Raw genomic sequence first — 17,693 nt, 5'->3', positions numbered from 1 at the left:
CTAGATAATCAGTATTAACATGGCAATCAATAGCTTGCCCTACTCGTTCAGGATTTCAGCGCGGACTGAAAACAGACAGCACGAATTGTCGAGGGATTAGTGAGCAGAACGCATCTTTCTCTTCCGTCTTTCCCACTGTTGAAACATGAGCGACCTCAACGGCTTTTCCGCTTCATTGAGAGCAGCGAGCAGAACGGCAGGTATACAGCAGGCTGGCCGACATGCCTTGCGAACGGGGGCTACCGAAGCAAACGGATGCTCGCAACGTCCCGCCGCGGCCCGTGCGAGCGCGGCTGTGTCGGCGAACGCTTCCGGAGCAGACCCGAACATCGTGGCACAAGAGGCAAGCCATTCGGTCCCGAGACCGGCTTCCGAAGCTGACCGGTGAGATGAAAGCTGCGCGCGTGTGTATACCTCCCCTGACCCGAAAGAAGGGGGGGCCTCGCGGCTGCTTCGGCGCACGTCGTCGTCGACGTTGGATTCAGTCGCGGCGCCGAATTAGCCGCCGCGCACCGATCCCATTAGTTTGCGCTGCGGGGCTAGCGGACGCGTAATGGCCCGTGAAAACAGACACCCAAGCCACGCCGGCCTGGATCTATCAATGCGGCCGCTGTATTCCTTCTCGGTTTCGGCACGGAATGCGGATCTGAAGGAAGGGCCTCCGTCGAGCGCGCCGCGTGCGACGAACCGTTCTTCTGCTTTGTGCTCGAAATACGAGGCGTGCGCGCTCACCCAGGCGGAAGCGACCCCGTGGGCTTCGATACGGCGCTTTTTGGATCGTGGCGCAAGCGAGCGCGGCCTTTGTATCGCGCCGGCTCTCTCTCACAAGTAGGAGGTGCTCGTGTTTGCTCGAGCTTTTAATTTCCAAACTCACACCGCCTCATCCAAAGAAACGCGCCGCGCGCGCGCGCCTCGTACAGACGTCTCACAAGAGCAACGCTATTTTACCCTTCTCCACACGCTCTCCACAGCAGCGTTGTCGGGGGAGACGCGATGCGCACGGACTTCTGAGCATGTCGTTTCCTTTGGCGGCGCTCTAATTAAAACTGATTGGTCCATCGGGGTCCGAATCACTCGACAAAAAAAAAAAAAAAAAAAAAAAAAACGCCGAGCGCCGCCGTATTGCCGCAGGGCAAATCAAGACTGCACTCAGCCTCCTCCTTCTGTTCATCGTGGAAAGAACATACATGCACGCACGGCAAGCCGCGCGGAAAGGAAGCACACTCATACACACACGCATATAGCGCCTGCTCGAACGAAACGCGAGGCGAAAAGAAAAGGGATCGTGAGTCCGGTTTTCTTAATTCATAATTAAGAAACTCTAGCTCTTGAAATCGGTGCACACTGCCGCAGGCTGCGCTTCAAATCGTCCGCGCGAAAGAAGAAACATCCGCTTATAAGTTTTATCAATGTGCGGAAGCGACGTGGCTGACGCAGTAGAACTGCGACAGCTCTGCTTCGCAGTATTTCGCCGCTTCGTATCGGGGTCTTCTCGGCGTCATCGGCGCAGCTATTTCTCTGTTCAATAATTCAAAAGCAAACCACTCAGGCGTGGACGTTTCGGCTGTGCGCCAGGCTGCGCGTGCAGAGGTCCTTCACCGCACCGCAGCTATAGCGTCTCCCCCATTACGCGACCCAACTCTCGATGACGGCGACAGCCGGTGGACGTACGTGCACTAATCAAGGGACCCGCGTGGGGCGGGGACGGCGCCCGGACTCTGATGCATTCCGCGGCTCCCCGAAGGCTTCCGTCCGCGCTAAGGGTAGAAATTATTGGGGACATCAAGGCATGGTACAGGAGCTATACCCGTTTGGTGCAAAGGTTGTGCGATAACGATAAAGAATAGCCAGCGCTTGTGAAGTGAAGCAGTATATATGCATCCTGAGATATTTTACTTTGAGGAAATCGGCAGGCAAGCCATGAGATCGGCAGACAAGATATTTCAGACCATGCGCTAAAGCCGTCAGTGTTGTATATTGTCCCATTGTGTGCCTCTTCCCGTCTATTTGTTTTATTGGCATTATATACCAATATATACCTATATATAACGACGCCAGTTTTAGATAAGGCACCAGCTCAATGTGTTTCTGGTAAATATAAAGGGGTGCTTTCTGTTGAGAATGAAACCCTAGTATTCCTCCGGGCAGCCGTTTAGCGGGCAGCCCTTAATTTAAACAGGCACACCATAATGTTAATCATAAAAAAAAATTGGTTCATCACTGTAATCTTCACTTGAATTATAGCATCAAGGAGAATACGAGGGATTCGCGCTTGTATATTGGAGGGTTGTTGCACACCTAGTGTACTGCTCTGCTGCAGCATTCTCATCGAAATAATATTAAATAAAGAAACCACTTGGAGCAAAATTTGAACTCGATCTGGAGCACGTATTTTGATTCTTCGGTAGACAATTTGTTCCAAGCGCTGCCGATCCCAAGCTGGTCGCTTTGGATGACCGGCTCCAACGTCGAGGAGCGCATACTCAGGCACGGAATGTTCCACTGCGTCGTCGGTCACATGCAGCATAAAGTTCCAGAGCACAGCGCCGTTACTTTTGCTGGCTGGTTTAGCTATCTTACAGCGCGCAACATTATATATATATATATATATATTTTTTTTTTTTTTCTGGCAAACTCGTATTTGCAAAATCCGAACGCAACACTATAGCCATCACTCGAGAATTCAGGCAGTTTTTCCAAAACAACGTGGGGATTCACCACTGCAAGATCTGACGGTGCCAGCAGACACATCAATCGACCTTCTTCAGAACAATCAGTGCGTTCGCAGTCGTTTCAGCATACCAAAAATTTTACCCGAGGAGCATAGGTCTGGTCGTCCTGTCTGAACGACATAATTACACATATATACACGCTGCTAAGGGGATTACAATGTACATTATAGCGAGAATAACAATGCGTTTCAGCTCATATACATACTGTGCTTCGCTTGGTGCATATAAATTGGTCACTTTATTCGCGGCTATAACCCGTTTAAACATCAGTATGCAGTGACACGATATTGTAAGAGGCAGGCTAGATATTTACCTCGTAAGCGGCGTTATTGTATTTGGCTAAGAATAAACGGCCATGACAACAAATTTCAGACGATCTTCATTACGCGTTCTCAGTTCATGCTTGTAACAGTGTTCCTACTAAGTTAACCCCCCCACCCCCACATCCCCCCGACAACACGCTGCTCGATGGCGTGTTGTTTCCTGTGGCTTGAAGCTGTCCAAAAATAAACCATTGTTTTATTAATTGCACTATACAAGAAATGTACGCAAGGCAACCGCACAAGTTCTCCGAACATTTTTTTTTTACTTTATATTGTGATGCAATAAAGCTTGCCGTAATGTACGAACGTTAGATCCCATAGCCATGTCTCCTATTTACCGGTACTCACATAGCGGATGCAATTACACAAACACTGTCCTTCCGGAATTGCGGTCAAATAAACAAGCGATCTTTAGGCGAGATAGAAGTGCAAATTCACACCAAGTTGCTGCATTTCAGACGCATTCCCTGAACGCTGATATAGTAGAATAAATACCGATGGTTGACGTCAGTTTGGGGCAGTCACCTCGAACACTGTAATAGAAAAAAATGCACACGGCACGTGACAACAAATTTTAAGCATGATGCAAACGATTTAATTAGACATTTCCCACAAAAATGAAGATAAAAGTAGAAAAGCACATTCATCTCATTTTACGCACACCCTCGTTCAGTGTTGTGCGTCACAAGCCGCGCTTAACGAATGCGACGGTATAATGCATTGCATTTCTTAGCGCATCAACCTAATGTGATGCGACACTGTTTACATACACCGCGTCGACCTTTCGCGTGCGCTTTCAGCGAGATCGTCTCGCACGCCAGTGGAAAGCAAACGCCAGACCTCTCGCTTTCGCTCTTTCCCCCTTGATGCGATACGCTAGCTAGCCATTTACATGAATTCGTTAAAGGCGACTTCAGACACTCAAGCTTCCTCTGCTTGTCGCATATGCGATGCGCCTTCCGCGTTATGTGTCCGTTTGAATGCGATACGCTGGAATGATGATGCGCTGCTGTCGCCTTCATAAACGTGACTGTATACTGTTGTTTCTCAGTGTATACACGCGGCACGCGTTGGCGTACGTGAGACATACTCCACAAAATTGCATGTAGCGGGAAACGACAGCCCGGAAGTGAGAGATTGTACTACGCCAAATTGCAAGAAGCATAAACTGACGCCTTGCCTGAGGAAAGTGGCATAATGTGCAGGCTGTATACCTGTGTATTTTGCGCAGCCTGACAGCAATTGCTGCTTCCTTGACAGGGAATACAGCGGAGAAACAAAGTTGCCTGCCGATTTCATCCTTCATTCTCGATCACAGCCGCAAGAGTTCAGCGGTTATACTTCAAGACACGCTCTCACTGACAGTCTGGGCTACAGTTCCCCTCAACAAACATCAACAAAAAACAGGTGGTGTAATTGGCACGCACACGCATACGGAATAAATCACTATAAACACAGTGGGGCGCCTGTCACGAGGAAAAAGCGGTTGTCAGTCGCGTAAAAATGAGGTGAGATTCTCTGTATAATGGCGGATGAAGGACTAATGAAGGACTACTAGCAAACTTGCCTTAATAGATGGTTTAATTTTTAAAGCTGCAGCATCCACTAAAGGAGCGTGCGTTCTTTAATTCTCGCGGTTTGCTCGGCTCTTCTTGGCAGTCATTTTCGCCATATATTTAAGTACTATTCCTTACATAGTTAGCACTTCCATTTGTTCCACAGTTTGAGCTTTCTGCTTTTATTCGAAAGGCGAGAAGAAAAAAATAATTACCAGCGACAAAACTTGGAAAAGAGCGTCTTTTTCTCTCTCTTCGTCTTGAACGTCGGCGCAGAAAGCAACGAATTGCCCTTACTTGTTTGTTCTGCGTTGCACGTGCATGGCGTAGCTTAATAAAGGCGGTTGGGATATGTGCGGCAAAGGCAATGATCACTACAACTGCATTGTCCTGCCGATTGCATAGACTGGGGCGTTGTCAAAACAGCGACTCTTTCATCTTTTACAACTTTATCTAAACTACGCTCTTCTTCTAACAACTTCTCTTTATATACACCCACGTTTCTCCTCTGTTTGCTCAGCATTCCTTTTCTCTGATAAATCTTCCGTGTCTGGTACACTTATATTGCGCTTCCATGTTCTCTTTATATTCTGCGGCATTATAGCCTGGAGCGCCCAAGTTTCTCTCAATTCATCATATATTCTCTCCTCTGCCAGTCCGTGCTAACATGAGCGTAATATGAAGCACATGTCGTTATAAAGTATTCCTGGGCGAATGTGGACAAACGGATAAATTTAAATGAACTGAAAGTGATTCTGATAACACAGCTAAAGCTCCCCCTTCCCTTTTTTTTATTTTACTGATTTCTTCCATGTATTATGGAAGGAAGGAAAAGGAGCACTTCCATCTGCTTTTTTTTTTTTTAATTTTATTGCCTTCTTGTTTTGGCCCAACGTGTAAGCGCTTGTCGAAGACACTTGACGGAAACGCTATGCTTCCGTGCCGTGCCAGAGCGCTAAAGCACGGCGTTCCCACAATTGCATCCATCTGTACCGTCCCGTGCACCACGTGACCCGCGAATATTTGGTTGGCTCAGCTCAGACATTTTGAGCTGTCAAGCATTGATTTTTCTTGTAAAGAATAACATTCATAACGTGGATCTATGCGATAAGAACAAACAGCTAACATAAATAGGCATTTAATTATACTCTGTTATTTTCACAGCACACGAATGCCGCTTCCAGCGTTGCGGTAATGCGTGTCATAACTGCTGCCTCCTGCAGAGGACGCGCTTTCTTTCACGAGACGCTCTAATACGTTACACTACGGTAACTGATACGCTACGGATGGAAGGCTGCATAACGAGCCTAAGAAGTGTATAAGGTTTCAGGACAGCATCAGCAGGCGGCCATGTGTACCTGAGGCAATGGTGAATGTACTCGCTGCACCTAACTTTCGTGGGCTCACCACGTCGATAAAGATAATTTATACACCGAGATATACAATAATTAAATGCCTGCACAAAATTCTCTACATTGGTGACGTCACCAGACAAGTGCAAGAATCAGCAATTTTAAATCTGTTTATTGTACTTGTGTTCCTGACGGCAGATGGACAGCTGCAAGCAAGGTCAAGAATTTAATATATTTAGAGCGAAGGTTTCCTTGCGAATGCTCCCACGCTTTACTGACTGTAGCTGCTAGGTGCTGCTGCTGTCCTGCCGAATAGCTTATACGTACATAAAGAAATGATAATAAAAGAAGCTCACGCACGTGCCCGATGGTGGGGTTGAACCTCGGTCCCCAGCAAGATGTCCAATTCTCGAACCATTTGGCCACAATCGCACGTGTACTTCTATCGTGCCAGCTAGCAAAGTGATTGTTTGGGCTACTGGGAGGGTGTGCAGCGCAACGGTAACAACAGGGAGAAAAATAAAGAACACACGGACGAGCGCGGACTTCCAACTGAACTTTATTGACGAAAACATTGAAATATATACAAAGGGAAAGCGGGCTGTGGTTATCATGAACAAACGAGCTAAAATGAAGAGAGAAATAGCTAAACATTAGAAAAGAGGAAACACCAAAGAAAGTGAAGCATTGCTGAAATAACCATCACTATCGCAATGCACACGCGCGGCTCTCGAGAAACACGAGCTCTCTATCAGACGGAGCAATTGATGGCTTAGTGACACAGTCACGCATTTGAGGGGTCATTTTGGGCTGCTTCCAGAATGATTCGAGTGCGTTCATCTCGGTGTTTGTGTAGCACAGCGGTGCTCTCAAAGGCACACGTGCTTGTATGAACAGCCGTGTCTGCCATTTCTCACGTTGCACGCATGCTCGCGCAGTGGCGTAGCAACAGGGGGGGCCGGGGGGCCGTGGGCCCCGGGTGCAAGGGACCGGTGGGGGGGGGGGGGGTGTCATATATGTCTGACGACACCCTTTTCGCCGGCTACACCTGGGGGGGGGGGGGGGGGGGGTGACAGAAGACCTATGGGCTCCGGGTGCCAGACGACCTAGCTACGCCACTGTGCTCGCGTATAACCGATCATTACCGGATCTGCCGGATCAACCGGATCTGCCTTTCTGCCCCACGTAACACGCTCCGCATGGACACGTCGATCCGGTAAACAACCTCTCGTGTGCATTACACAAACTGGTTATGATGTTTTACCTTACAAGGGCTTTTGAGCTTAGAAGTGAGAGCAGGTCTTCCGCGAAAGCTGGGAGAGCTTATGCTGGGACGGAAAAAGCTATCTGCACGCTACATTTCAGGCGATGCGACACATTGTGCCGGTTGGAGATGACCGCAGCTTTGTCGCGCTTTTGGGCTGACAATTAATTCCCTGGGTTGGTCACCTTATCTCGCCTATATTTGCGGATAGCCTCAGCTACCAACAATGGAACGGGGTAGCCGGCTGCCTTACGGCGATCCGCTTGAGTAGTAAAACTAGAGTCCATTCAGTGATGGCAGGACCTGTCAAGGGCGTTAGGGAAGCAAGTTTTGACGATACCTCTCTTAACCAATTTGTTGTGGCATGAAGTGTAGGGCAGAAGCGGCTTCGTGACGCGAGGCTCATAAATCCAGAAGGTGTGGCTACGTGAAAACATCAGCGTAATGTCAAGAATGCGGATCGAATCATTTGTTGGCATTTCACGCGTCAGAATAAAAGGTTTCAGACTATCTTTGAAGGTTTCTAGAATGTGCACAGGAGACATGGAAACATGAAGAGCATGTTTTTTGATGACAACTAGGTAGCCGTCAACGAACCTGAATATTCTTAAGACAGAGGAACTGGACAAACGCTCATCCAGCACCCTATCAAGCTTGGCTAGAAACAAGTGACTTGTTTGAAGTTTACTGCTTGGTATTGCATGTGCAAAAAAACGGGCTTAGATATAAAATATGGCATCAGGAGGTCCCATAGTGGGAAGCTGCCAGGGGGACCTCCTATCATTAGGGGACACGCAAGAGTATTAGAGCAGCAAGAACAGGGTGAAAAAAAAAACGACAAGAAATACAATCCGTTGACAACAACTTATAATAAGTAGAAAGCAATTACATATGCATTAAAACAGCTCTATACAATAGTAGCACATGAAATGCTCATAAACAGGAATGTAGCAATCTAAAAAAAAAAATTCGCTTTTCTACACATTACTGACAGCGAAAAATAAAACTAATTTTACAAAGCTATGAAGTCAAACAATACAGTACTAAAAATAATTTATACTCACACCTGCGTGTCACTTGTAAATGAGAGGTGCCTGTGTGCTATGCGCATGCCTCGCATAAAGAAAATGTAATAATTATAAAAATGCATTTTGACAAATGAAGAGATGGTTCTGCTAACAGTACTTTTTTTCATGTGGTGTTTAAAAACTGCAGTGAAAGAGATGACTTAATATTAACAGGGATGTGATTACAAAGTGCAATACCATAGAAGCGAAGTGTAAATTTTCCATAGTTGTATTTGATTTTAGGTAAGAGAAGGTTATTGCGCTCTTAAAACCTAGTATTATCTTTGTTGATAAGTTTATCAGAAGGAAGGCTGGCTAATGATATTTCACGATGAAAGAGACGAAATGTAACGAGAGACAACTTACGATAGAACAGCTGTTGAATGAGTAAGATCCGAAGATTTTGATAGATAGGTGAAGAATGCCAGCGGAATGAGTTAAAAGTCATTAATTTTATCCTGTTCTGAAAAACTGAATGCTCGCGGTTTACCTTGACGTGGCCGCAAGCGTCTCTGTGGGAAAAATAGGTATTATTTGCACATGCAGGATCCGGTCATGCAGAAAATATACCGAGATGTCGAACGAAGGCGGTATTTACGAAGATTTCTTTTTCAATGTAGTAAACGTGGTAACATCATACATGTGCGCGTTATTTGTAACGGCAAACTTCAGCAGCTTCTTTTTAGAATAAAAGGCAATCCATTACGACAGTGCTTCTTTCGATACAATCCATTGGCAAGCACTCAAGATGATCTATCAATGTTAGGTTTCATGTCAGTAATGCTTGCAGTCCTGATAGCGTTGCAGGCTTACAAAACGACGTGGGCATCGCTGACGTTCATGAAATCGACTGGCCTCAGTGAACGATTGTACGCGTGAAGTGATGGGCAACCGCAAGTGTTCGAATTGATAGTGCCTTTTTCCCTCCCTCTCGTTTCTGTATTTTCATTCCTTAACCCCCTTCCTCCGCATGGGGTAGCAAACCGGACGCGCGTCTGGTTGACCTCCGTATACCTTTCTTTCCTTCTTTTCCTTTTTCTCCTTCTATAATCGTTACTAGAAAGGTTCAAACGCGTCGGGTTGTTCTGGACCAGCTCTAGTAAATGGATTGCCGCGAATAAGGTCCCAGGCTGAAGTATTGCAGCTTTGATCGGCTAAAACGGCTGTCACAGGGTGCACTTTAGATCGCGATCGAGCCCGATCCGGATCGAATTTCTCGGTCGCGAGTGGCTTCTTTGCTCAATCTGGGGAGCCAGTCGCGGTGACTAGACCGTTCACCGAGTCAAAGATACTCGGACCGTGACCACACCCGTCACTGGCTCGAAAAGCGATTCATGCACTATTGCAGTACTTGAAGTGCACCGGTTTAAGAGACCGTTTATTGTGTCCTTGTGTATGGTGTCCCTCCTACACGTACTCAGTGCTTACTCTCTTCCTCTTTCTATTCCCCTTTCCCCCACCCCAGCGTAGGGTAGCAAACCGGATGCTGTTCTGGTTGACCTCCCTGCCTTTCCTATCCTTGTTCTCTCTCTCTCTTACTGCCTGCGCTTGCAGTTTCATTGATCAACGATCGTTTGTGCTCAGTTTATCCCTGATTGATGCAACGGCATGTTCGCCTTGTACAACCGCTAAAAGGAACTTTATAAACTACTACTGCACGGCGTTCTACAAACTGTTAGTATGCTTAACAAAACACCTGTCAGATCTTTTTGCCGTTCAACTGCACTTTCTCTGCACGGTGGCGCATATCTTCGTAACTTACTGCCAGCTGGCCCTAAACATTTTACTAGTTAATTCCGCAACGGCTTGAAGTCTGTGGGACAGAGCACAGCCGCTCGCTGAAAGCGTATGTATATGCGTTTAGAAAGGTTGCCAATAACACACTGATAAGCAGTGATGACCAATATAAGTTCCACACCCGCTTACATTAGGCGTGAAGGTGGTTTTGTCAGAAAGACAGCACCTCGAAGCTATACACCCTTCCTTTCTCATGGCAGAAGCTATCATTACTGTGAACAGGAAGCGACATACGCGCAAGTGCTGTGAGGTTTGTTCTTTTCATACATATATAACATTAGAAGATGTTGGCGCTGTTTTTCATCATTTGTTCAATCATAGAGCCCTTAATCTGGTCATGTTTTACCGCCTGTAATGCAAGCGATGAATGGCCCCGGATGCTGTGATCCTTTCCCAACTGTGTCTCATTTATGTATACTTCCCGTTCCACACATAGGTTTGTGTTTACTTGGCGTGACAACAGTTGCCATCGGTACTTTTGCTGTTTTTTTAGGAGCGTAAGGTAGTATTTTCTTTAATTGTCAATTGGATCCTCACATTACAGAAAACTTCGCAAAACTTGTTTGTCTCATAGCCTGGCTGGCTAGTAACGGGACCAATTGTTCGACGTACCTACGTAATTTGGCAGGCGGCTACCACAGTAACAAAAGGAAAACAAAACTGAATACAAATATTAGAAAACACACGATTCAATTATACAGAGGATAACAGCAAACAAGTTGACCATCTGTCCAATTATACACTTATCCACTGAACATGAAACGCTTCATGGCCGCGGAAAATTTGTGCGCTGCTTTCACATCAGTCGGTATAGCATTCCAAATGAGGGCGCCGTGAAATTCTATTAGACTTCCACGGCAGGTATTTCTGGCAACCGGTAAATAAAAACAGTTGTTCGCTGCAGCCCTTATCCAGCGCGCAGGTAACGTAAAGGTGCTTAGTGGGAGAGGGTCATCATGTTTCATTATTCTATGTATTATGTCAGCAACACTTAATATTTCAGTGTTACCACAGGCACAAACTAATCATATTATCAGTGGCTATGCATTGTTGAGGCGACAATGAATAGCCTAGGATCAAACGAACGCTTTTCCTGCAACGGCACGGTTTCGCTGTAAAAAACACGCAGTGAAGTTATGTTCGTTCATTCATCCCATCGGCATGAGCTAAAGAATACGGAGTGGGTACGGCTAGGTTGGCCACCACTTTCGTCTCGGGAAGCACCGTCAACGGAGTGCTCTTGTAAATCGCTGACGAAAATGAGGAGCCAGGGTAGCTCGCAGCTCGGAATCACGAGGGTCGGCGCGAGGAGGACTGCGGCGGAAGAGCGGAGGAGGAGCGGTTGGCAGCAAAAATAGCTCGTTGTGCAGGTCCTAGCGAAGACGCTAAAGCACAAAAGTGGAAATTGTCGGAGAATTCTTTATTGTCCCCTGAGAGCGGGCGTGGGCGAGGTAGTTGAAGTCTGACCGTCTTTACTAACGAAGCCTGTCACACGTGCGGCCGAAAGCTGTAAAACCAGTTGTTACACAAAGCGCTTCTGCGACGTGGGACCGGGGGATGCGACCCACAACGAAGCAGGGAGTCTCCACGCATCTGCGGTGGGCTCACTGAGCCTTCTCATCGGAGTGAGCGGCCGCTAGCGACGAAGAATGGCACGCATTGGATGCGTGCCGGGTAGTTTGGGTCTACGCAAGTGTTCACTTCCGACGCAGTGCTATGAAGCGGACCATGAGCGGGAAAGCGCAGAGACCGTTCAGTGACGCGCCCCCGAGAGAGCCCAAGACCTTGGCGGGAACAAAGAGTGTGCCGGCAGTGCCGGCTCGGGCGGGCACAACCAGCTGCACCCAGGGAGAGGGAAACCGGCGGCTGCCGCTCCGTTCGAGAGAGGCACCGACGCTTCCCGCACGCCACGTCCGTCTTTCTCGCCCTCGGATTCCTTAAGAGAGGAGGAGCTCCGGCCAGGCGCACATTGGTCGGACGGGCGTCTGTTGGCGCGCCGGCAGCCAATGGAGCGGACCGGTGGTTCGGCGGGTTTTGGGCGAGGAGACGGGGCAACTTTGGCACCACTGAAAGATTTCCAAAGCAAGCAAGCAAGACGCGCAGCCATGTTTCAGTTTCGGTAGCGTGTGTCGTTAGCCCGAAACAAAAACACTGCCGATGGGCCTGCTTCAACCCGACGCCATGTAGTGTTCTTGAAGCCTGTGCCTTCGGAGTTCTCCCGGACGTACACCGAGCGGCTGCCATCGCCTGGGAAACGCGGCTGTGATGCGGCCCCGAAACGTCTCACTAGGCCTAGTAGCGCTGGCAGCGCTGCTGGCACCCGGCCTGGGCCAGGTGGTAAGCTCGCGTGTGTCCGAGCACCGTATTCCTCATCATGGTCGCTGTGAACCCATCACGATTCCGCTGTGCAAAGACATCCAGTATAACGAGACTATCATGCCCAACTTGCTTAATCACCAAAAGCAAGAAGACGCCGGCATGGAAGTGCACCAATTCTTTCCATTGGTCAAGGTCAAGTGCTCGCCGGACTTGCAGTTTTTTCTGTGCTCTATGTACGCACCAGTGTGCACGATCCTGGAGTACCCAATCCCACCGTGCCGTTCGCTTTGCATGTCAGCGCGCGAAGGCTGCGAGCACCTGATGAACAAGTTTGGCTTCAAGTGGCCGGAGTCCCTTGAGTGTGACAAGTTCCCAGAAGTTGGCTCATCGGAAAAGCTTTGCGTCGGCGAGAATGTAACTGAGCATCGAATCAACCACACTCCAACTTCACCGAATTCGACGGGTCTCCTTGTGAATCATGGTTTTCTCTGCCCACGCGAGTTTCGTGTGCCCCTTGGTTTGGACTATGTGTTCCGCATTCGTGGTAAGGAAGAAAAGAACTGCGGGATGCCGTGCCACCACATGTTTTTCAGGGGCGAAAACCTCAAGTTTTCGCGCTACTGGATCGGTGCTTGGGCCATACAGTGCATGGTGTCCACGCTGTTCACTGTACTGACATTCCTAATCGACATGCAGCGGTTCCGTTACCCGGAGCGACCCATCATTTTCCTCTCATTTTGCAACCTGATGGTGTCTTCCACCTATTTCGCGGGTTTCGTGCTCGGCGACCAAGTGGCCTGTAACGAGCCTTTCGAAGTGCCGGGTGGACACAGTAACATTGAAATGGTTCGCACGATCACGCAGAACAACAAAAAGGAAGCGTGCACTGTGATGTTCATGGTGCTTTATTTCTTCAGCATGGCCGGTTCAATCTGGTGGGTTGTCCTCACACTCACCTGGTTCTTGGCGGCAGGGCTCAAGTGGGGTCATGAAGCGATTGAGAGCAACTCGCAGTACTTCCACCTCGCTGCTTGGACTATACCAGCCGTAAAAACTATTACGATCCTAGCTATGGGCAAAGTAGAAGGGGACGTGCTCAGCGGAGTCTGCTATGTCGGTCTTTGGAACATGGACGCCTTACGTGGTTTCGTTCTTGCGCCGCTGTTCGTCTATCTTGCCTTAGGCAAGGTATTTCTTATGGCGGGCTTTATATCTCTCTGCCATATCCGAACTGTGATGAAGCACGATGGCACCAAGACAGACAAGCTGGAAAAGCTCATGGTCCGGATCGGCATCTTTTCCTTCTTGTACACTTTACCAGCTCTAACAGTGTTATGCTGCTACTTCTACGAACAAGCTCACTTCGACGACTGGATGCTCGCTTGGCACTGGCAAGTGAACGCAGAGCAGCGTTGGAGCATACCGTGCCCAGAGCCGTCGTGCAACCGCCGCGATCGTTCCCTGCGCCGGCCAGAGTTCTACGTCTTCATGATCAAGTACCTGGGCATTCTCATTGTGGGCATCACGTCGGGCGTCTGGATATGGTCCGGAAAGACATTCGCATCGTGGAGAAACTTTTACGCCCGCTTGCAGAACTTGACATCCACGCCAGCGAGGCGCCGGGCAGAGGCATACGTTTGACCAGCTGTCTCTGCCGACATCTACTCAGGAATCGCGCGTGCGAGCGCATTAACGGTAGGCCCGATTTATTACGCCGTGCCAACGCAAGCGGCCAATGCGAACGGCATCGTCACTTCGTGTAAGTGACGGCGTCGTTTTGCAAAGTGCGAGTCGTGAAGGTGGTACTGTACCGGCCATGTCGGGTGCACTGTCCGCCTGGCGGATGCACCCTTCGTACTCTGCGACTAATGTCGCCTTCACGAACCGCGAGTGGTCGTGCAGGTGATATTGGTCAGGTTTATTGATGCGGCTGCCATAAATGCATTAACTGCATTCGCCATGACCGTCATCAGTAACTTGCAGTGGACTCGTGGTAGATTTGATCTTTCTTATGTGCCACTTAGACTCAGCCAGGAGAGTAGCAAGCAGTGATGCTCCATGAGCTTCTGATTCTCTCGTATCAGCACAGGGTTGTAAGATATAGAAAGATCCTGCCAGTGAATTACATGCAGCACAAATTATAGTGTTTCTCGGTGACGTTGTAGGCAAGGTATGTGGTACATGCCGGGAAAGAGAATGGAGTGCTATTCTGTGTTAAAAGAAACACAGAAATACTAGAACATATCTTTCATGTTTTTAGTGCGAGGGTTTGCTAAAGACAGTGTCGAAAAATATCATTAGCTGGTGTTTCTCTTTTTTTTTTTTTTTCATTGTAATTTATATATGTATGCATTGATTCCCATCCAACTGTTATGCTTTAAGCAGCAATGGCAGCATAAGTGATGCACTGTTCTCATTAATGCTGCCATTTGCAGTCTTGCGATAGGTGTTCACAGATGCCCATAATTGGATTGCATGCACAAGTTGTTGTTTAAGCTGTGTGTCAAGCATGATCAACAAAAACGGGAGGCAACGAGCACAATTCAGTGGCGCACATTATTTTGTTTTCTTCTTGCTTGAGTGTTCATGCAAATGATCACAGGACACTAAAAGCCAGCAACCTGACTCAAAGGCGCACATTATTTCCGTATATTTCTTTTCATATCAGTGAGTGTTCATGAACTTTGGGACAGTTTATCATTCGCCATTTTAAGCTGCACAGCACTTCATGTTTTCACTGCCAGAATATTTTGCTGGCCTGCCCTGGGAGAATATTTTATTTATGCCTTTTTATGGGCTAAGCAGAGCATATTCAAGTAAAAGAAATGCTCTCCTCACTGGACCATTGCATATTCTTGGGCAAGACCAATTTTCACTTGCGTAACCTGAAAATTGGAAGGCAAAAGTGCAGTGCACTTGACCTTGACACTTTGTTACTTTGGTATGCTCAAACAATTTAATGCCTGCATAATGCCATACTTTCAGTAAATAGTTTATTGCCATTATTAATGGAAAGAGTGCTTGTACATCAAAATACTGCTCCTGGGCAGCTGATATACACTTAACACTAGTTCAACTAGCTGTGTAGCTGGCATTTTTTACCATGATGTCGGTGATGAACCTGTGGAATACTACTGTTTCAACATTTAAGGCACCCAAGTGGATATCTTCAGTGCACTTCTATGAAGTCGCTATCATTTCTAGCAGCATTGCCACGTGTTCTAGCTGCTAGATGTGTTCAGAACTTGTTCATATTCATTTTGATCCCATATTGGTGCGTATTTACCTGTGAAACCTCATCCAGCCTTTTTTCTTTTTTACACCGTATGCTTCATGCTCTGAGCTGACGCATGCAATAGATGTCACATTTGAACCTTATGTTACTTGGCAACATTATTTTTTTGCACGATTTGCCGGACGACGTGTTCCTGTGCTGAGATTCATCTTTTCATTGGCGATAACTGTGTGCCCATAGCTTGTAAAACAGGCAAACACAGTTTTTTTTGTCGCATGTTGCTGGTAGCATCCACTTGTCTTTAAATTAAGTATCACATGCCAGTATGTATACTTTGGTGAATGACAAATACTTTTTAACTTATGCAATCTTTGTTGAACACATCAACTGACATTATAATTTAAATGTTGCTTTGTGGTTTTATGGCACCATGTGTCAACATGGCTAAAGGGGCACCAGAAGTGCCTGCTTTGGACAGCTAAGCTTCAAACTTGGCATCTCTGTAAATCAGTGCTGGCATTAGTAATCTTTTGAACAACTTTTGGCAGCTGTGGCACATTTTAATACTCTTCAGAAGTGGACCTGTGATTAACTGCATTACTGTAACGGATATATTTTTCTTGTTCACCCTCCTCTCTCTTTTTTTTTTTTTTTTTTGCCATCTCACTAGACGTGATGTGCTTTCAGTGATGTTTGAAGCCTATTCCTCTTCTCTGTTATCATTTGAGCCTTTGGTGCAAAGATTTCACTTAAAAATCAAAGTTTAGAACTTGTGCCCACTGATAACACAGTTGATTGTAAAATGCCATTCTTTTAAGAATAACCATGTTCTGTATTTTAGTTGTAAGCATTAACGTGCAAAGGTAAATGAAAACATGGAAACATTTCACTCATGTCTCGTGCTGCTTACATGATGTTATGGTATTACCGGTCTGCACAGTGCAGATGCCTTTTTATGTTCGATGCAACTTTTGTTTGCATGTTGCTGAACATAATGCTTGCTTTGCTAACTGTTGTAGCAAAGGTGTTGATTCACTGTACATAGCGTCAACTTGATGAGTTCCTTATAATGTACATTTTCATGGTTGTATTTTGATTTTTATGAAACTGGTTAGCTACACTGCATGCTGCTACAAGCTGCTAGCACAATTACATGTCACAATGTCTTCATCCTACCTGATTGTATGCTGGCTCATGCTGTGTTCTCTTTAAATAGAACCTTTTTTTTCACTGCAATCATCTGTGCCTCTACTTTCTTGTACACAAACTGTCTTCTACTTTGATTGTTTTTATTGAGGATGTCATTCACTACCCTCACCATGTCATTCAGGTAATGTGGTGTTCAGAACAGCCTTGCTTGAAATAAAGCGTATGCTGGAATAAGACAATTTTATTCCTATTGCAAAGGTATTCTGTTTGCCTCTCATAATTTGCTGATGGGACACACTCCATGTGTTGCCTCCAGGATTGGTTAGAGAAAACGGCGATACCAATGAAATGGAACCGACTTAATGGAAATGTGGTACAGATGTTGAGCAACATACAGTATGCTGGTAATATTTAAGTCTGAGCATGAAAGACTAGCCTCCTTGTTCCTCAGCATTTGCTGGTTCTTGGTTTCAAACTTGCTTGCGCAGAAAGCTGCTAAGTACTGCTATAATATGCTGTGAAGCACACGAGAGGTTCTGCTAGGGCAGGTGGGATGTAGACCATGGACTTATGAAAACTTCCGGTTCATCGTGTTCTGTAATCTAAAAATATACGCAAGTATTTTTTCCATGCACCAATCGTGAAAACATTACATGTATATTTCGTTGTGAACAACACTGGACACTAAATGAATACCTGTCTCATTAGAAGTCACAGGTGCTCATATTGTATGCTCATAGATGACTGCCGTAAAAACTACTGTTATAAAAATGGAAAACCATAGCACACAGTAAACTTATGGTTCTGATGGATGCATGATGTTGCTTGAAGCTCCTCTATGAGCTCTCCAAAAATGTATGGGGCGTTTTCAATTATTGTACCCTTTTGCATATGACGCT

At 46.7% G+C, this 17,693-nt stretch overlaps 1 protein-coding gene across 1 annotated transcript; it reads left to right on the top strand.

The window, feature by feature from the left end:
• Positions 1-11,485: 11,485 nt before the first annotated feature.
• LOC126546003 (frizzled-2-like) lies at positions 11,486-17,051 on the top strand. The gene has a single exon (XM_050194064.3). The coding sequence runs from the start codon at positions 12,357-12,359 to the stop codon at positions 14,049-14,051; it is 1,695 nt and encodes a 564-aa protein (XP_050050021.1). The 5' UTR covers positions 11,486-12,356; the 3' UTR covers positions 14,052-17,051.
• Positions 17,052-17,693: the final 642 nt, after the last annotated feature.

This window comes from Dermacentor andersoni, chromosome 1, assembly GCF_023375885.2.
Source record: "Dermacentor andersoni chromosome 1, qqDerAnde1_hic_scaffold, whole genome shotgun sequence".
NCBI classification, from domain to species: Eukaryota; Metazoa; Arthropoda; class Arachnida; order Ixodida; family Ixodidae; genus Dermacentor; species Dermacentor andersoni.
This window is presented reverse-complemented; position numbering and strand designations above follow the sequence as displayed.